The 21,257-nt window shown below is 44.3% G+C and overlaps 2 protein-coding genes across 3 annotated transcripts; both read right to left on the bottom strand.

Annotated features, from left to right (window-relative positions):
* Positions 1-848: 848 nt before the first annotated feature.
* Positions 849-7,790, bottom strand: LOC121536686. Of its 2 annotated transcripts, XM_041844122.2 has the most exons (10): positions 7,643-7,790; positions 6,384-6,689; positions 5,882-6,145; positions 5,401-5,706; positions 4,911-5,210; positions 4,388-4,492; positions 4,192-4,266; positions 1,550-1,633; positions 1,423-1,454; positions 849-1,341 (listed from the first exon to the last, which is right to left on the bottom strand). In XM_041844122.2, exons 1-10 carry the CDS (start codon positions 7,782-7,784, stop codon positions 1,306-1,308), a joined length of 1,650 nt encoding a protein of 549 aa, XP_041700056.2. In that variant the 5' UTR covers positions 7,785-7,790; the 3' UTR covers positions 849-1,305. The 2 variants fall into 2 exon arrangements, with proteins under 2 accessions (XP_041700056.2, XP_041700057.2); XM_041844123.2 differs by lacking the exons at positions 5,882-6,145; positions 6,384-6,689; positions 7,643-7,790 and having other exon boundaries at positions 5,401-5,867.
* Positions 7,791-8,947: 1,157 nt separating this feature from the next.
* Positions 8,948-12,362, bottom strand: LOC121536236. Its single transcript, XM_041843503.2, has 7 exons — positions 12,071-12,362; positions 11,366-11,698; positions 10,933-11,193; positions 10,399-10,716; positions 9,993-10,298; positions 9,705-9,800; positions 8,948-9,331 (listed from the first exon to the last, which is right to left on the bottom strand). Exons 1-7 carry the CDS (start codon positions 12,213-12,215, stop codon positions 9,273-9,275), a joined length of 1,518 nt encoding a protein of 505 aa, XP_041699437.2. The 5' UTR covers positions 12,216-12,362; the 3' UTR covers positions 8,948-9,272.
* Positions 12,363-21,257: the final 8,895 nt, after the last annotated feature.

The raw sequence follows: 21,257 nt of genomic DNA, 5'->3' as shown, positions 1-21,257 counted from the left end.
AAGTGAAAATAATGAACATGAATACAATTAATTTCTCAACACGCAAACCATGTTTTCTACAAATAATTCTTTCCACAATAGATTTATTTTTATGATTGTTACCTTGTATTGTCCTAACACAGACAGTAAAGAAAATGCTCCAGCCTGATAGACCATGGGCTCTACAGTATAGTCTATTGCAAAGGAGAGGTTTGCAGTGAAGGAGCCCATGCATGGTGAGAGGCAGAACATGTGTTCACCTTGGTTCATTCTCCTCTCAACACCTGCAACCTTCACTTTCTCCACAAGCCATTGTTATGTATCAGTGTGAATTGAAATCATGTTTTGTTTCCCATTCTTTCTCTCTAAATCAAGTATAAAAGCCTTAATTTCAAGAGACCTTGGATCTTTTCAATAGCTCCAACATGTGCACACACACTTACACAAGCACAGAAGCGAGCATGTGTGTGTGAGTGTGTGTGTGCATACACGCACGCACACAAAAACCCACCCACCCAAACACCAACCCACGCACACACACACACACACCAGGAGGGATTTTGGTGCTACTCTGCACCTGTCTCTGCATAAAGACATTCCTTCTGGATGTGCAGTCTATTCATTGCATTTAGTGGGCCTACATACCTTTGTGTTGGAGAGAAAAGCATTGAATTGCTACCTTTTCACTGTAATCCCTAAAGGAACTAGCGATAGCAAAGGAAAAGGGAAGAGAGGGCTGAAATAAATGCTTTATTCCTCTCTCAAGCCTCATGTACTGTATTCTTGCAAAGCATTATTTTCTTTCCAACAGTGCCATCTTCTGGTAACATATCCAACTGCACTCACCTATACAATAAGTAGACATCAAATTACGAAGACCATTTTTATTTAAACACATAAATCGAATGAAAATACTTTACATATAAAATGCACATGCATAAAGGACTACACATGTATAAAACTATTATTTGCATAGGTTACAGCCATCAAAATATTTCAGATCAAAATTGCCTTCCTACAATTTACCCTCCAATTGCACTACCTGCTGTCTTTACATGGCAGTTTTAGTAAGCATATATTACCGTATCATTATATACATAAATCAAAAGCAGCATAATAAGCTAATTGAACAAATCTCATACGTTTTAAACAAAAGATAATTGGCATACAGCATCATATCAAAAGTCATAATCAGTATTGTGGGATCATATTTTCTCTGTGAAAATTCACAATAGACTAATAAACACCTTAAGTAAGTGACAAAATGTGGAATAGAATCCCTGAATCTTAACATGGTAATTTTATCCATCTGAAAGTCATGTTTCCTTATATGTTGAGAGGGGAATAGATCACAGCACGTTCCTGTATGTATGGACATGAACACCAGTTAAAAACAAATATATATATAACAAAATGATAATTTGACTAAAGTGCTATTCTTACCTGATTTGACCCTGCTGTGACTATGTTGGGATCTGAAAAAAAAGAAAAGAAATGCAAATAGTTACGCTTCATCAACACAAGTTACATTCAACAAACCATTCTGTATTTCCACACGCACATTACTCACCACCAAGCCTGGGTTCACATAAAGCAAACTCAGAGTAATGAACTTCCTCATTTTCATCTTCCCCTGTTTGACCCCCCTGGCTCTCTGATAGTATAAAAAAAAGCCAAAATGTTAATCAGACAGTTGTGACTTTAGTGTAACTTCCTACACATCTGTTGGCACTGTGGAACATTCGGAATGTCATCTTGAAAGTCATCTCAACCTCCTACTTACTGTACTAGTGGAGGCTCCTCAGAGGAGGAAGGGGAGGACCATCCTCCTCAGTAAATTCCATTTTAAAAAATTACATTAAAGAAGTTATCCTTTTTAGATAAAACTGTACTAAATATAATAACGTCACCAAATAATTGATAAAACACACTATTTTGCAATGAAGGTCTACAGTAGCCTCAACAGCACTCTGTAGGGTAGCACCAGGACAGCTAGCTTCCGTCCTCCTCTGGGTGCATTGACTTCAATACAAAACCTTGGAGGCTCATGATTCTCACCCCCTTCCATAGACTTACACAGTAATTATGACACCTTCTGGAGGATGTCCTCCAACCTATCAAATCATACTGTATTTAGCAGATGTTATTGCGGGTGTAGCGAAATGCTTGTGTTTCTAGCACCAACAGTGCAGTAATATCTAACAATTCACAACAATAAACACAAATCTAAAAGTAAAAGAATGGAATTAAGAAATATATAAATATTGGGACTGCCCCGAGAGAGCTCCTGACAGAAGTTCACTATTGTGCATCAAGTTTGTTGGAACCTCTCCAGTTAACTGTTAATAAACAATGATTCATTTAAGTTTGACTTTGCGTGTCCATGTGTAGAATTTCCACGGCAATACCACTGCTAAGGGCTGTGTCCTAGCACTCTGCGTTGCGTCATGCATAAGAACAGCTCTTAGCTGGGGTATATTGGCCATATACCACACCCCCTTGGGCCTTATTGCTTAAATATATCACGGCTTTCAGCCAATCCATATCTAGGTGCCAAACTACCTGGTTTATAATTCCTTCTGGCTTCACTTTTTCCGTTCACTTGTGGACTTCAGTGCACAACACAACAGCTGTCTGTGACGAGGCGAAATAAACCTCTCCAAGCCAAATCTTCATACCATAACCACTGACTGCTCCACAACCAACATTGTTGTCACCATATTAGCTAATGTCATAATCATCAGGGCCTAAAATTAACACCCGCCAAAGTAGATTAGTATTTGTGAATGAAATGTCAAGTATGATCACATTTATAGCAAAATAAATGCTGCAGTAACTGTTTTCGAAATATTTCTGTCATTTTGTTTCATAGCTGGTAAATTAATTGAACTACGAATTCTATAGCCTGCAGCGCTCACGTGAAGAGCTGAGTGAAAGATTCATTTTTAGGAGCGCTGCGCACAGGCATAAAAGTTGTTCTAATTTACTTGAAGCCAAAGTCTACTGAAGTGAGACTTTGTCCTTGTGTTTCTTGGCTATTTACATTGTTTTGATCACAAGTTAGTTTGTTTTTCAATGTTTGAGTTTCAATTTATAGAGAAGAGAAGCAATGCAGATACTAGTCAGACTCTCAATCTCACAGGCACAAACGTGACTGGGAGTCGCGTTTCCATGGTAACCTCCCACCCTTAAAGGGCCAGGTGATCATTTTTGTCTCATCTGTGATATTTTGGTTAAAAGACTGAGGTCACAAAAATATACCACATTACTTCTTACTAGTAATACATTTATTGTTTTAGATACATTACAAAACATGCTCATCTTTTTTTTCTGTTTTGTTGGTGTAATTTTAGCCCAACATTTTTTTGGCTGGTAAAAAATCAGAGTGGCTGGTTACAATTATGCAGCAGGCCTACAGTGTACAGCAAGCAGTTTAGCAGTTACACCGGCGGGCCCGGTGGCAATAAATTAATTAAACCGAAAGCTTACCTTGAGTTGGAAGAGTTGCAGTGTTGGATAGCCTTAGCCAGCTAGCTAATATAAATAGCATAGCATTCCTCTTTATTTGAGTCAGGTTGTTGAGTAGGCTAAATTAGCTGCATCAGCTAGCTAAGTAAGTAAAAGGTAAACTTAGAAGAAAAAAATACAATGAAATATAGCTATCTCTCTCTCACACACCGCTGCTTCTCTAAAAACTCTTCACACTGTATGCACTGCAGTGCTAGCTGGCGGTAGCTTATGCTTTCAGTACTAGATTAATTATCTGATCCTTTGATTGGATGGACAACATATCAGTTCATGCTGCAAGAGCTCTGATAGGTTGGAGGACGTTCTCCGGAAGTCGTCATAATTACTGTGTAAGTCTATGGAAGGGGTTGAGAACCATGAGCCTCCTAGGTTTTGAATTCAAGTCAATGTAAAATAGCTGTCCTCTGGCTACACCATGGTGCTACCTTAAAGAGTGCTGTTGAGGCTACTGTAGACCTTCATTGCAAAACAGTGTGTTTTAATCAGTTATTTGGTGATGAGAATATATTTAGTATCGTTTTATCTAAAAAGGATAACTTTTCTAATGTTTCACTATTTTAAGAAAAATGAAATTCACTGAGTAGGATGGTCCTCCCCTTCCTCCTCTGAGGAGCCTCCACTGCCATATCTATATCTATATCTGTATTGTACATCATATTACACCCAAAGTGAAGAAGGGTATACCTTGGTCTCTTTGTGGATCTGTGATGTTACCGTAGACTGGGTCATTCTTCTGGGTCAGTGTTAGGGTCGTCACAGCTTTGAAAAAAGAGATCGTAGCAAAAACGTTTCCACACAATTGTTGACATAGGCCTAAATTTAAGATGTAGCAATCCGACAAGTTTGATCAGCAATAGTGGTCATTATCAGTGTATTTTACCTGTCTTCTTCCTCTTCAGGTAGAACACCAGAGCACCAACCAGGACCCCAGCAACAACCATAGCAGTACAGGCCACAATGATCACAGTCTGCAGATGGTTGTCATCTGTGGTAACCAAAAAGACATGAACAAAGAGTATGAGAGAGAACATGCTGGGATATGAGATACCTGAGTACTTACTATACAGCAGACTACATTTGCTAAGACTCTAAATTCATCACAGTTTAAATTAACAGGGGCCCAAGGGCAATCCAAAGACATTGATTTGGTTACTTGTATGATGTACTGTATGTTGTTTATGATGATGTCCTCTAACTGAATCTTTAATAGATTCCAAATCATTCAGATGGAGGGATTTAATGTAATCTACAGACGTGTGTTACCTATCATAGACGATGTTGATGTAATGAACGCTGGTAACCATGATCTTCCAGCAGAATCACTGAATCTGAGGGGAATGCTTGCTCTGAGCATGCCCCCTGTGAACACCACAGACTGCCAGTGCAGCAAAACAAGTTGTTACCTGTCATTGAAGACATTGGTGTGTTTGTGGGGAGTGTGAGGGTCAGGGAGGCTGTCGCTCTGAGCATGCCCTCTGTGAACACAACACACTGCCAGTGCAGCTGGTCTCTGCAGAGGCTGGGCAGGGTCACACTGAGCGTCCTGTTGGGGTGACTCTCTGTCAGGATGTCCTGTTTGACCAGCAGCCCCCTGCTCCCCTCCATCCTCATCCAGGCCAGGGTCACAGGGTCACCGCTCACCTCCGACACCTCACACCTCAGCACAACCGGCTGGCCACCAGGGGGCCCTCCAGATTCAGATACTAAGATAAAGAACAGAAAACAGTCCTGTACTATACTTTGACCTCTGAAAGAGCAGTATACTGTAACAATGTACTGAACAGCTAACTAATTCAATGATTAAATGAAAAGTGTATGGTTGTCATAGTAACCAACAGTGTACGTGAACAGAGTGTCTGCTCTCTCATTGTTAAAAGACAAAAGCAAAGTTACCTCGAATGGTTGTGAGTTTAACCGAGCCGAATATATAGCCTTCAAAGAAACATGTGAACATTCCACCATCCTCAAATGTCACTGGTGAGACATGCAGTGGGAAATCATATCCGTTGAACGGAGGAGATGAGAATCGGTCTCTTCTGACCTTGTCCAATGACTCTGTATTATATGAAGTCAAAGTAACTGATTTGGTCACGGTCCATTCGGCTCTGTGGTATGTGGAGATATACCTGCAGATCAAGTTCACCTCACTGCTGTTGCTGCTCTCTCGAAACAAATGTATTAATGGTCTACTATATGTGTCTGGAAAAAATAAATAAAAAACATTAAAGGGAAAATGCTGATGATAATTGTTTGCCTGTATAGTGCACTCTTTTCTTTGTATTATTGAGGACAATATTCCTGAATATTTAATCCTGAACAAATTATTTGGTCAATTCATGTATTAATATATTACATTAATGTTAATAAATCTTACGTGTTTGCACATTCAGTTTAGTATAAACAGTAAACAACAATTCTCCATTCAGTCTGAAATTGCAGTTGTATCTTCCCCTGTAATTCTGATCAACAGTGTGGATGACCATGTGGGCAGTGTTGTTGTAGAACAACGTGGTGTTAGAAGTGGGATCTCCCTCTCTTTCCCACTGAAGTGTGGCCCCTTCTGGTAGGCTGGACACCTCGCAACGCACACTAACATCAGAACCAAGATACACTTGATTAACACGATCAATTGGTGTCACTGCAAAAAGGAGATATCCATTACTTTACTTCAATTTGATAAAAGAAGATAAAACGAGGGAAAAAGTGGAAATCAGCGGTTTACATTTTTCCAAATCTAAAATGCTTGATAATCAATAATGAAATGATTACAACAGCAACATTTTGGCTCTTATTCTGATATTGACAAGGCGATATACATTGATATTTTAAAATGATTGAAATGATACCCATTGAGAAATTGAACATGTCCAACATACCTTTAAACACAAAACTAAACACCTCAAATCTTGCCAGAACTGCTACATCTGGTTTGGTTTGCATGAACACAAACTCTCCAGCATTTTCAAATATTGTTTGGATGGAAAGATCATATCCGGTTCCTTGTGAGATAGGATCCTGTCTATTCATGGGTGAAGTGATTTGGGCTACTGAAGTGTTTGAGTGTCTGCCATCATGTGAGGTCCATATCCATTGGTGCGCTGTCCCTTTTGGAACTGCAGGGGAAACTGGGAGAGTGACTCTGTTACTGGTCTTCTCAACGAAAAATATCTTCTTTGACAATTCTGTGGAGGGAAGATATTCAAAACGATAGGATAAAAAGCTGCAAAATATCTTTATATTAATATTATTCACTGTTCAAATCTCAAATTTTATCTCGCTCTCTTTCTCAGATGACTCCTCAATAGCTTCATCCTACTTGTATGTAATGCTTTAAAGGGGCAATCTGCTGTTAGAACAACAACAAAGCAGTTAACCTGCTACTGATTTGGTAAACAGCTGAGGGACGGGCCTGGAGATATTTATACATTTTTTGTTTACATTTACATTGTTTACAGCTTATATAATGGGATTCTGATGGAGTACAACAGTTGAACTAAGCTCATAAGGCAGTTATATTCTTCAAGAATCAATGGGTGTATATCAAGGATGGGCAACTTTGATGGGGTGGTGGCCACAAAAACTCTGAACTCATCATGAGGGGCCGCAGTTGCTCACGAGTCTGCATAGCTACATGTGCATACCCCTCCACCCCCCACCACATAGTGAACAAAACATTTTAGCAGCCCCCCTCTTGACAGCAGAGAGATGTTTTTTTTAGTTGGGTTAATTTCGTACAATTCTACACATTTTGCCATGGGTCACAGAGAAAATGCTGATTTTTTAAAACGAATTTCCTGCAATTCTACACATTTTGCCATAAGGTGAAGATAAATGTTTGCAGTTTTTAATGTGATATCTGAGTGAGACTGACTAACAAAATCAATGCCCCCCTTTAATAGTCCTGTATTAGAGTATATATCCGTCTGCAACCCCCTTGACAAAACATGCTCAGCCCCTCCCCCACTCCCCCATTGGCAACAAAATGTACAGCACCCCACCCTCAAACTACTTCCCGTGGCTATGCTGGTGTATATCATAATTTAAAGGTCTCAAAATGGATGTAACAACTGCAGATTGCCTCTTTAAAAGGTGAGTATTTTATGACAAATAATTCAACCAGAAACACATTACTCACGTTCAGCTGAGAGTCCTTGACAGTATCTAGATATCCACAGCAGGATCCACAACAACGTTACACCCATAGAGCCTCTGCACTCCCCCATGTTGCTGTATCTTGCTGTTCTGTTCCCCTTCTCTCTACTCAGTAGCCAACTCATATCATTACTGACATCCTGATAAATATGTTCAGGAACTGAAGAAAAGAAGAAGTTCAAACACTACAGATGTGATGCAATTTAAAATGACTGCGCATCTGAGGATATAGTACTTCATAAAATCTCACTTTACTTGTATCCACCCTATACTGTATGTAGCAGGCAGGGATTAAGGAGTAGGATTAAGGGTTAAATGATCAAAAGTCGCCTGACACTCAACCATCATTATAGGCATCAATGGGATCAAAACAATGGTCAAACATGTCACAGTTTAGCAAAATGTAGCAGAATATAATGTAAATGCTGTGCAATTAAAATAATAGAAGTAGTATTATTAAAAGCATGTTACAGATATTATAATTAATATGGAAGCATGACATGCACCAATTTGTAAGTCGCTCTGGATAAGAGCGTCTGCTAAATGACTTAAATCTAAATGTAAAATGTTCCTTTTGAAGCAAATAACAGTTGGTGAATTATGGGGAATTCCAAAGACCATGGTGTCTAAATGCAACCAAAGGCTTTCAAAACAAAAAACAGGAACTTTCTACACTATGGCCAGTCTCTTGCAACAGACCCTTTAAAGTTCTCTATTACTAACAGCTTTCCTAATACAGGAAAATTAGATGGTAAAATAAGCTGAGACACTGTTGCCAAGCTAGTATTTACATCACTATTTATTGTGAACAAACATTACAGACTGAGGATGAATGGAAACTTACATTTCTAAGATTAACTAAATAATATACACTGAGTGTAAAAACATTAAGAACAGCCTCAATTCATCGGGCAATGGACTCTACAAGGTGTCGAAAGCGTTCCACAGGGATGCTGGCCCATGTTGATTCCAAAGCTTCCCACAGTTGTGTCAAGTTGGCTGGATGTCCTTTGGGTGGTGGACCAGTCTTGATACACATGGGAAACTGTTGAGCGTGAAAACCCCAGCAGAGTTGCAGTTCTTGACACAAACCGGTGCGCCTGGTACCTACTACCATACCCCGTTCAATGGCACTTAAATATTTTGTCTTGCCCATTCACCCTCTGAATGGCACACACACACAATACATGTCTCAAGGTTTAAAAATCCTTATTTAACCTGTCTCCTCCCCTTCATCTACACTGATTGAAGTGGATTTAACAAGTGACATCAATAAGGGACCATATCTTTCAACTGGATTCACCTGGTCAGTCTGTCATTGAAAGAGCAGGTGATCCTAATGTTTTGTACACTCAGTGTAAATTATTTAGGTGTTTAGGAAAGATGCTTACAGTATCATAACATGGTCATGTTTTCAATATTAGTCTTTGAGGGGAAGGATGTTGGTGGTTAACACATTATTTTAACACTGTTGAAGTTTCCATTGCCTGACCTTTTGACCGAACACAGTGTGTCATGTGGTAATTCAGTGTGAAAGACATCACTGGTTACTACAGACATGGGTGGCAAAGCTATATTTTAACACTGCCACAGGCCATAGGCTAGCAACAAGGCTATACACTAGTCTCCTCCAGTTGAGCAGGTTCCTTCCTTTGTCTCTGTGTCTGGGTACCTGGATGGAAGACACACCAACACATCAACCAGAAGAGTATGCAATGATGTCCTTTACACACACTAATTCACTAGTTTTCCACTCAGTACTTATGAAAGACTATCATGTATGTTACTTCATAATGTTAATTTAAGTTGTAGTTCACTACAAAATCAAAGTTGTTCATATGTTTGGAGACTTTAAAAGCACTTTAATGTGGAGATGGATCCATGTCCCATATGAAGGCTAGCTCTGCCTCGGTCCCAAATGAAAGAGAAAGATAAGTACTGTCTAACACAGTCATTTTAGATGGTGCCTCAATGTCCCATTCCTTTGGGATTGGGTTGGATTCCTTTTTTATGGAGAGTCTATCCAAGAGGAAGTGTCTCCTTACCGTTTGGTCTACGACAGTAGAAGCCGAGAAATCCGAAAACTCCTAGGGTGGCAGCCATTGTAATCACCCCTCTGACCACTGTCTCGGTGCCCATCCCTAAGAAACAGAGACTTCTGTTAGATTATATTACACATGGCAACCTCTCAAGCATGGTAACCTATTTATTTTGTTACAGTAGGCTTATGCCATTGGAAAGCAGAGGTCCAGTGCGGCATAATTAGTTTGGATTGAGATAGGTTGGAACAGACTGGGTCAAATTGAAGAGAGCCTATCATAACAGGTTGTTACCTGTCATTGAAGACATTGTTGTCAGTGTAGGTAGTGTGAGAGTCAGGGAGGCTGTTGCTCTGAGGATGCCCTCTGTGAACACAACACACTGCCAGTGCAGCTGGTCCCTACGGAGGCTGGGCAGGGTCACACTGAGCGTGCGGTTGAGACGAGTCTCTGTCAGGACGTCCTGTTTGACCAGCAGCCCCCTGCTCCCCTCCATCCTCAGCCAAGCCAGGGTCACAGGGTCACCGCTCACCTCCGACACCTCACACCTCAGGACCACCTGATGATTCCTGGGGGATCCACTAGGGGGCACTGCAGAGACTGAAAATCATTGGGGATCTTTAATCTCTTCTCTCAAATATAAGTAAAAGTAGTTTATTCTGAAAAATGCATCTTGGATATTTAAAATGATAATGCTCACCCTTTATGGTTACCACATTAATAGAGGCAACTAGGAGGTTTTCAAAATAGCAGTTGAACTTCCCACCATCTTCGAACTTCACCGGTGAGATGTAGAGACGGAAGTAGTATCTATTGAAGTCCCCGGATGAAAATCTCTCATTAAACGTGTCATTGGATCCGTACATTGCAGTTGTCACAACGTGAACCTCTTTAGCTGTAGATAGTGGTGTCCAGGACCATGATGCATGGGTGTACTCATCTGATGTCTTACAAAGCAGTGTCACCAGAGAGCTGTTGGCGCTCTCTCTGTACATTGTGAGAGTGGCATCGGACGAAACTGTGGAGAAAACCATAGCAGTGTTCAGTCAGAGGGGAAGGTTTAATTTCATTTAAATCCTAAGTCTTATTGTAAATGTAACAAATGTGATCACCGTTTAACCATTTAATATGAGACCAACATTATTGATTGTCAATGACTACTGATCAAGAGGACAACATTCATGTTTCACATAAAGGTTTTGATATTTCAGTTAGATAAGAACACATGTTGTACCTTCCTCAGTTCTGACAGCATTAGAAACACTATATAACAGTGTTCCATTCTGTTTAAAAGTGCAGTAGTATGTCCCCTGACTGTCCTGATCAACACTGTGGATGACCATGTGGGCAGTGTTGTTGTAGAACAGCGTGGTGTTAGAAGTGGGATCTCCCTCTCTTTCCCACTGCAGTGTGGCCCCTTCTGGTAGGCTGGACACCTCGCAACTAATACTCACATCAGAACCCAGACGAAATGAAGGCCAAAAGGAAGGTGTGACTGAAAAAACATGCAATTTAAAAATGATTACAATATAAACGTACTATCGGTGAAGAAATTAGGGTAATGCCGGAAGCTGACTTTCGAAACTATTTCATCACTAGAAGCTATTTTGTCATTATGGAAGATTCACAATGGCTTGTCTGACTAAACAGACACAGTATTTACGTACCTTTTGTGGCGAAGATCTCAATCTGAGCCAATGGGACATTTGTTCTTACAAACAAAAACACCCCTGCACATTCAAACTTCGGCTTCACTGTTACATCATAGTCATTGCTGCGGGAAAAGTACTCTGTGAAAGGTGGACTGACCACTAGCATAGAGGATATTGCTCTGGTTATTCGAATATCTGAATATCTCCCATCATGTGAGGTCCACTCCCAGCTGAACTCTGACCAGTGAGGTTGAACCAGGTCTGACACAGACTGTTGAACCAGGTCTGACACAGATAGATGCACACTCTCTGTCTGACCAGAGAAAAAGAAGACGCTCCTCTTCATCACTGTGTGTGGACAATGAGACACAGATCTGGTCAAATAACAGTTTCAATTCACCCCATAACAGTTACAAAATGTACAGATTATTTATTGTGAATCTGGTTTAAAGCCCCTTATTTGTTTTCAAAATCAAGGACAACCAATTCAAATTAGAGAATAGGTTTTCAAAGTCTCATCCGTATACCAGTTTCCCTCTGATAGTCGTAGAAACTGTCTATATTGTACATCATGTAATCCTTTAATACTGTATACATTTAAATTGCTTGTCCCAGATATTTGGGTTTTGAATGAAATATTCTGCATGTAGAGTTTTAAACAAAATATTCAGAGCAACAAAATAATGATGATGAAATACATACAGTAAAAACTGAACTCACCCTCAGCAGAATGCCCTGATATGCATAACAGGATCCACCACTGAATAACCATAACGTGGTCCATATACTGACATTCAACTCTGGTTCCACCAATATCTGAGAAACAACTCCAGACAAAGTGAAGGAGCACAGCATATTCTGACATTGAAACAGCAGCTTGCACAATTTCCTCTCTCTTGTTCAGTTAAATCTAAGAAAAACACAACATGGTGAAAAGGGAAGATTTGAACTAGAATTGAAATAGAATAAACTCAAACTAGGAACAATGTTACGTAACATGATCTATACTGGTGTTACAGGAAGCAGTTTGTTTGTTACATCACCAGACCTATAGAGTGATTCATTAAAAACATATGGGACAGTATGGTAAAGTTAAGTGCATAGCACTTAAGGTTCATTAAGGTTCATTATTGAATTTTGTGAAAGTCTTTAGCTTTAAAGGCACAATGCAGCTTTTTAAAAATCAATATCAAATCATTTCTGGGTAACAATTAAGTACCTTTCTTTAATAGATTTCCATTAAAATGGGCCAAAATAACTTTTTTGCAAAAAACTAGTTCTCAAGCAAGAATTTAGCTAGGACTGTCTGGGAGTGGTCTGAGTGGGAAGGGGAAAACTGATAAATAGCTGTTATTGGCAGATAGTTTTGGAACTCTTTGTTATTTGGTCTATTAACCAATTTACGGCATGGTGACGTCTCGATGGAAAACCGAAACTTCCGCCCATTCAAACCCTCTGATTAAAAGGTCCTGTGTAGAATGTATTTTCAACCAGCAACTATCAGGAATTAACACTGATCACAGTAAAGCCCCCCTGGCCAAACCCTCCCCTAACCGGACTACGCTAGGCCAATTGTGTGCCGCCCTATGGGACTCCCGGTTAAGGCCGGTTGTGACACAGCCTGGGATCGAACCCGGGTCTGTAGTGATGCCTTAAGCACTGCGATGCAGTGCCTTATTCCGCTGCGCCACTCAGGAGGCCCATAAAATTGTATGGGTTTTGATACGGTTTCATTCCTGAAACTTTAGAATGAAAAATGGTTATATGAGGCAGGTTTAGCATGATAAACATAATAATACATGCATAGCTTAAATGTTTTTGATAGACAATCCAATGCTGAAAGCTTTTGATAGACCTATACTATGTACTTTCTCTCCTACCACTGAAGTTGTCCACAGGCATTAGCTACAGAGAGCTGTAGCTCAAAAGCTCCCCTCCTTGGATCCTTATCGGTATGGTACAAAGCACAAGCGTGTCAAGAGTGTATAAGACCCTCTTATGGAGGGACCATACCCTGGCAGAACGCCATGACCATGTCTTCAATACATTGCTGGAGCAATTCCGCAGATTCCCAACTAGGCAGCAAGCCACAACAGTAACCCCCCAGACTCTCAGCAACCCTGCCACCAGTGGCGCTTCTTCCCAGCCTACCCCAGTGTCCCGAGTACATCGCTTACCTCCTCCAGAGTGCTACGCTGGAGAATCTGGAACCTGCCAGGAGACTCACAATACGGTTCCTATCAACCTACGAGTGTCAGGCAACCACAGTGAGGCTATGCAGTTTCTGCTCCTGGAGTCTCCTCATGTACCCATGGTTTTGGGGTTTTCATGGATCCAGAGGCACAACCCCCTAATCGACTGGGCTATGGGTTCCATCATAGGTTGGAGTCGTTTTTCCATGCCCATTGCCTGAAGTCGATGCAGCCTGCCCCGGGACGTGTTCCTGTGGGCTCGGAAGAAGCATCAGACCTCTCCGCCATTCCCGCTGAGTACCAGGCCCTGTGGGAGGCTTTCAGCAAGGCCCGCACCACATCTCTTCTTCCGAATCGGCCCTACGACTGCGCAATCAACCTTCTCCCGGGAACTGCAATGCCTCGGGGGCAATTTTATTCCATGTCGGGTCCGGAGACCAAAGCAATGAAGGGTACGTTGAGGACTCTCTTGTTGCAGGGATTATGCGTCCATCTGCTTCCCCTGCCGGTGCAGGGTTCTTCTTTGTGGAGAAGAAGAACAAGACCCAGCGTCTGTGTATCGACTACCGGGGTCTTAATGACACTATGGTTAAAAACCATTGCCCGCTACCACTCAACTCCTCAGCTTTCGAGTCTCTCCAGGGTGCGGTCATCTTCACCAAATTGGACCTTCAGAACGCCTACCATCTTGTTCGGATACGGGAAGGTGACAAGTGGAAGACAGCATTCAACATGACCAGCACTACGAGAACCTGGTGATGCCGTTCGGACTGACCAACGCTCCAGCAGTGTTCCAGGCCCTGGTCAATTATGTGCTCCGTGACATGTTGAACCGATTTGTGTTTGTCTACCTCGACGACATCCTCATTTATTCCCAGTCAGCTCAAGAGCACGTTCTCCATGTCGAACAGGTTCTCCAGCGTCTCCTGGAGAACCAGCTTTTCATGAAGGCAGAGAAATGTGAGTTCCATCGCTCCACCATCTCCTTCCTAGGATAAGTCATCGCTGCAGGGAATATTCAGATGGACCCTGACAAAGTGAGAGCGGTGGTGGATTGGCCTCAAACCACATCCAGAGTGCAGATGTAACGTTTCCTGGGGTTTGCTAATTTCTACCGTTGTTTCATCTGGGGTTACAGCACCCTTGCTTCCCCCCTCTCTGCACTCACCTCTCCCAAGGTTCCGTTCATATGGTCTCCAGCAGCTGACCAGGCTTTCTCAGACCTCAAGCAGCGATTCACTTCAGCTCCCATCCTAATCCATCTTGACCCATCCCGTCAGTTTGGGGTGGAGGATGACGCCTCGGACGTCAGAGTGGGAGCTGTCCTTTCCCAGCGTTCTGCCCAGGACCAGAAGCTGCATCCCTGCGCCTTCCTTTCCCATCGTCTTAACCCTGCTGAGAGGAACTATGACGTAGGATATCGAGAATTACTCGCAGTCAAGATGCCGTTGGAGGAGTGGAGGCACTGGTTAGAAGGGGCGGAACACCCATTCTTGGTGTGGACCGACCACAAGAACCTGGAATATCTCCACACCGCCAAGCGCCTCAACTCCAGGCAGGCGAGATGGGCCCTGTTATTCACTCGTTTCCATTTCACTATCTCCTACCGCCCGGGGTCCAAGAATGTGAAGCCTGACGAACTCTCACATCTGTACAGCCCCGCTACTACACCATCGGACCCTGAGACCATCCTCCCTACTTCCTGTCTAGCGGCTGCTATCATCTGCAGAATAGAGCGTCTGGTCCGCCAGGCGCAGTGATCCCCTGATGTTTGTCCCGGACTCTGCCCGTGCTCCAGTCCTCAAGACTCACCTGTCATCCTGGCTCCCATCGGACCTTGGCTTTCGTCCGACAACATTTTTGGTGGCCCACCATGGTTCTTGATGTCTCCGCGTTCATTGCCACCTACACTGTGTGTGCGCAGAACAACATTCCACGGCAAGCTCCGGCTGGCCTCCTTCAACCACTCCCTGTTCCTCACAGCCCCTGGTCCCATATATCCTTGGACTTCGTCACGGGTCTCCCTCCGTCAGAGGGCAACACCACCATCCTTACGGTGGTGAATAGGTTTTCCGAAGCCACCCATTTTATCCCCCTTCCTAAGTTTCCCTCAGCTAAGGAGACGGCCCAGCTCATGGTGCAGCACGTCTTCCGGATCCATGGACTTCCGGTCAACATGGTCTCCGATGACGGTCCACAGTTCTCATCCCGGTTCTGGAAGGCGTTCTGCACCCTCATTGGGTCGTCGGCCAGCCTGTCCTCTGGTTTTCATCCCCAGTCTAACGGCCAGTCGGAGCGAGCCAGTCAGGACCTGGAGACAACTCTTTGTTGCCTCGTCTCCACCAATCCCACCATCAGGAGCCAGCAACTCGTGAGGGTGGAATATGCCCGCAACACCCTTCCCTCTTCTGCTACTGGTCTCTCGCCTTTTAAGTGTTCCCTGGGAATCAGCCCCCGCTCTTCCCGGAGCAAGAGGTCAGCATACCTTCTTCCCAGATGTTCGTCCGTAGCTGTCGCCGTACCTGGAAGAGAGCCCGGGCCGCTCTTCTCAAGACCACCTCCAGGATATCGACGACAGGTGGACCGCCACCGGACCCCTGCTCCTCACTACCATCTTGGGCAGAGGATATGGCTTTCCACTCGGGATCTGCCCCTCCGGGTGGAGTCCCGCAAACTTTCCCCCTGTTTTATCAGCCCTTTCCCCATCTGTAAGGTCCTTAGCCCCTCTGCTGTTCGCCTTCTGTTGCCCCGCACCCTCCGTATACATCCCACTTTCCATGTATCTAGAATTTTACCCATCTCACAGTCTTTTGTCTCCATATTCAAAAAGTGTTTTTATTTTTTTAAGAAAAATAACAGTTGTCTCTCTACAGATCTACACAACCTACTCCACATTTCCAAAGTGAAGGAAAGTTATAGAAAATGTTCATAATTAATAAAACATTATTTTATTTTTTTCTTCACACCCCAGAGTTAATACTTGATGGAAGCACCTTAGGCAGCCATTACAGCTGTGAATCATTTTGAATAATATTCTACCAACTTTGCACAACTCTTAGGGCAGGGATGTGCAACTGGCGGCCTGCGGGCCACATGCCCCCCTTTTGAAGGCCCTCGGATCAATTTCCACAAATAAACTCAGTCGGGGTCTCAGTCGGGGAACTCAGTCGGCGTCTCAACTTACTGTTGCAAGTTAGAATAGCAGAATACACAAGGTGTAATTTAGAAATTTGGCTGTGCATCATCAGTTTTTCTCTTGTTATGTCAGTCACTGATAGTCAGTCAATTAGCACATGACAGCTACATTTTTTTAGATTGCTAAGTTAGCTTAGCGCCCAGCTATCTAAACTTGTTATTATGGTTGAATTACCGGCTGGGGAGACCCTATTGATTTTGTTTGTCAGTCTCACTCATATATTATATTAAAAACTGCAAACATTTCTCTCCATCCTATCGCAAAATATGTAGAATTGCAAGAAATTAGCTGTAAAATTGCTAAATCTTCTCTCCGCTGGATGTGGGTGCGCAGACCCGGCCGCGAGCAACTGTGGCCCCTCATGATGAGTGCAGATTTTTTGTGGCCCCCACCCCATCAAAGTTGCCCATCCCTGTCTTAGGACAACACACTATGTCCCTGTGCATTCTTTTCTAAGAAGCTCAGTCCGGCGGAGCGCAACTATGATGTGGGGGACTGAGAGCTGTTGGCCGTGGTCCAAGCCCTGAAAGCGTGGAGACATTGGCTTGAGGGGGCTAACCACCCTTTTCTTATTTTGACTGACCACCGCAATCTGGAGTACATCCGGGCGGCGAAGAGATTAAACCCTCGCCAGGCAAGGTGGTCAATGTTTCTCACCCGTTTTTGTTTCACCCTTTCGTACAGGCCAGGTTCCCAGAATGCTAAGGCAGATGCTCTGTCCCAACTGTATGACACGGAGGAGAGTTCCGTGGAGCCCACTCCCTTACTTCCGGCGTCGTGTCTGGTGGCACCGGTGGTGTGGGAGGTGGACGCGGACATCGAGCGGGCGTTGCGTAACGAACCCACTCCTCCCCAGTGTCCAGAGGGTCGTGTGTACGTTCCGCTGGAGGTCCGCGATCAGTTGATCTATTGGGCTCACACGTCACCCTCCTCTGGTCATCCTGGTATCGGTCGGACAGTGCATTGTCTTAGTGGGAAGTACTGGTGGCCCACCTTAGCTAAGGACGTGAGGGTTTATGTTTCCTCCTACTCGGTGTGCGCCCAGTGTAAGGCTCCTAGACACCTGCTCAGAGGGAAATTGCAACCCCTACCCGTTCCACAACGACCGTGGTCCCACCTATCGGTGGATTTCGTGACGGATCTTCCTCCCTCACAAGGGAATACCATGATCCTGGTCGTTGTGGATCGATTTCTAAGTCCTGCTGCCTCATTCCTCTGCCCGGTCTCCCTACGGCCCTACAGACTACTGAGGCCCTATTTACACACATCTTCCAGGACTATGGGATACCTGAGGATATAGTGTTTGATCGGGGTTCCCAGTTCACCTCGAGGGTTTGGAGGGCGTTCATGGAACGTCTGGGAGTCTCGGTCAGCCTGACCTCAGGGTTTCACCCCGAAAGTAACGGGCAGGTGGATAGAGTCAACCAGGAGGTGGGTAGGTTTCTGAGGTCATATTGCCAGGACTGGCGGGGGGAGTGGTCGGTTTTCCTCCCCTGGGCAGAGATGGCCCAAAACTCACTCCGCCACTCCTCCACTAACCTTACTCCATTCCAGTGTGTATTAGGTTATCAGCCAGTTCTGGCACCTTGGCATCAGAGCCAGATCGAGGCACCTGCAGTGGATTAATGGTTTTGGCCCTTGCAGGAGACCTGGAACGCTGCCCATGTGCGCCTGCAGCGGGCCATCGGGCAGCAGAAGGCGAGCGCAGACCGCCACCACAGTGAGGCTCCAGTGTATGCACCGGGGGACCGGGTCTGGCTCTCGACCCGAAACCTGCCCCTTCGCCAGCCCTGCCGGAAGCTGGGTCTGCGGTTTGTGGGGCCATTCAAAGTCCTGAGGAGATTGAACGAGGTATATTATAGGTTACAGCTTCCTCCTGAATATCGTATTAACCCCTCATTCCATGTGTCTCTCCTCAGGCCGGTGGTAGCTGGTCCACTCCAGGAGTCTGAGATACGGAAGGTTCCTCCGCCCCCACTGGACATCGAGGGGACACCGGCGTACTCGGTCCGTTCCATCTTAGATTCGAGGCGTCGGGTGGGAGGCCTGCAGTATCTCGTGGAGTGGGAGGGGTACGGTCCGGAGGAGCGGTGCTGGGTCCCTAGGAGGGACATCCTCGATCCCTCCATGTTGAGGGATTTCCACCGTAGTCATCCGACTCGCCCCGCACCGCGTCCTCCTGGCCGTCTCCGAGGCCGGTGTTGATGCACGGCTGGAGCCGCGCGTCGGGGGGGGGTACTGTCACAGATTCTGCCGAGGCTGCCCCTCCTCCTTGCTCGGGCAGGCTGCGGCGTTCTTCGTCACCGGAATACTAGCTACTGCCGATCTATGTTCTATGTTGCACCTGTTGTCTAATGTCACACACCTGTTGCCCATTATTGTAATCACGCCTTCCCTATTTAACCCAGTGGCTCCCAATGTGTTTTGTGCGTGGCTGTTTTTCGTTTTGTGTGTCGTTGGTGAGGTGGTTAGTTCCTTCCTGTGTGGAGGTATTTCTGTGTTGTTTTCTTTGCTCATTTTCAGTAAAGTACGTTTCTTCGAGTTCTGTGTCCTGCGCCTGACTTCGATCCACCGCATTACACTGACACTTGTTACACACTTTAACTTCCCCTTTAAGGTACTTCATATACAGTAATCCTCAGTGACATATGCTATCACTTAACCGGCCAGTCAAATGGCAATGTCAACTCTCTGTCTGTACGGAAAAACAGTGAAAGGGTGGTTAAATAAGTTCTAATGTAAAAATGCAACCAGAAAATAGCCATGAGAAAGAGGATGAGGGCAGAGTTCATAAGCCTATAGTCTAGTCCTAAAACATTAAGTACTTGGACACCCAAACTTCCCCTTTTTGGTACATCGGGACTCTTCTTATAGGCTGTTCCATAAACAGAGCCTTTTGCGTCCCTTTGATATTTTAAGTAGAAATTGTGCATCAATATCGAATTTTAAAAGCCTGTTATATTAAATGAAGTGCCCATTAATAGACCACATAGAAAATACTATCAATCAGATTTTTTATATGAAATTAGACTTGCAAAAGTGCCAAAATTCAGCATTTTGACTATGACTTCTAGGAAGAATTTAACATACTTAACCCTAACATGTCTAATTTTTTTCACCATAATTGTAAAGCTCTAGTTATTTGTTGCTTTGACAAAGTTATTTCTGAAGATTATTATTTATTTCATGTGATTAGTGATTCATTTACATCTGTCCTTCATTTTAAAGTCAACCCTTTTACGTGAACTGAACTCTCGTTTTAATATGGTGAAACTATTCCTTTTAAAATATTTTTTTCATTGAACATGTAATAGTCAAATCATGCAGGTGAGCTGGTTCTACTATTTTTTTTACCATTTTCTGGTGTTTTGTGGTGGAAAACTGAGCAGGTCGAGCATAACACGTCAACCCTGTTACCCATAGATAGACAGGCTTTTTGTGAAACATAAGAAACAAGGTTCCTCAACCCTGCTACTTTATTTTCCACTTAAAGTGGCAATCAGCAGTAGAAACAATTAGGTTAAAAGCTGGGGGATGGGGCTGGAGAACTGTAACCACTCTCAAATATCAAAATGATAGTTTTAACCATGTTTTGAGGCTATATAGTTGTCACGATCGTCGTACGGAATAGACCAAGGCGCAGCGTGATGAACGAACATGTTTATTTATCTATAGGGATAAATACTGACAATGAACAAAACAACAAACGACTCGTAACGTCCTAGGTAACATAGACCAACACGGAACAAGAACCCACAAACACAAAGGGAAAAACAGACAGTTTAAATATGGCTCCCAATCAGAGACAACCAGCCACAGCTGACACTCGTTGCCTCTGATTGGGAGTCACTCAGGCCAACATAGAAATAAACAAACTAGAACTCCCAACATAGAAACAGAACACATAGAATGAACACACCCTGGCTCAACATATAGAGTCCCAGAACCAGGGTGTGACAGTACTTCCCTAAAGGCGCGGACTGCGACCGCGCCTCAACCAGAGCAAAACAGGGGAGGGCTGGGGGGGCATTCCTCCTCGGCGGCGGTTCTGGCTCCGGGCTTGCCCACCACCCTCCAATAATCCCCCCATAGCGCCCCTGGTCCGGTCTGGCCCCGCTGGCTGGAGCTGAACTGGACGTAGCAGGAGCGGTTAGCTTCAGCTCCGTTGTGGAGCAGTTGACCGGTACCTGATTAGGCACCGGTGACCCATGCACGGGTTGTGCCGGACTGACGACGCGCACCCCTGGCTTGGTGCGTGAGACAGGGACGGACCGGACCGGGCTGACGATGCGCACCCCTGGATTAGTGCGAGTGGCAGGAACAGGCTGGACCAGGCTGACGACTCGCACCCCTGGCTTGGTGCGAGTGGCAGGAACAGGCTGGACCAGGCTGACGACTCGCACACCTGGCTTGGTGCGAGTGGCAGGAACAGGCCGGGCCGGGCTGGCGACGCACACCGTAGGCTTGGTGCGAGTGGCATGAACAGGCCGGGCCGGGCTGGCGACGCACACCTTAGGCT

The sequence above is a fragment of the Coregonus clupeaformis genome, chromosome 23 (assembly GCF_020615455.1).
Source record: "Coregonus clupeaformis isolate EN_2021a chromosome 23, ASM2061545v1, whole genome shotgun sequence".
Taxonomy (NCBI): Eukaryota; Metazoa; Chordata; class Actinopteri; order Salmoniformes; family Salmonidae; genus Coregonus; species Coregonus clupeaformis.
Note: the sequence above shows the minus strand (reverse complement) of the source record. Positions and strands in the feature narration are given on the sequence as shown.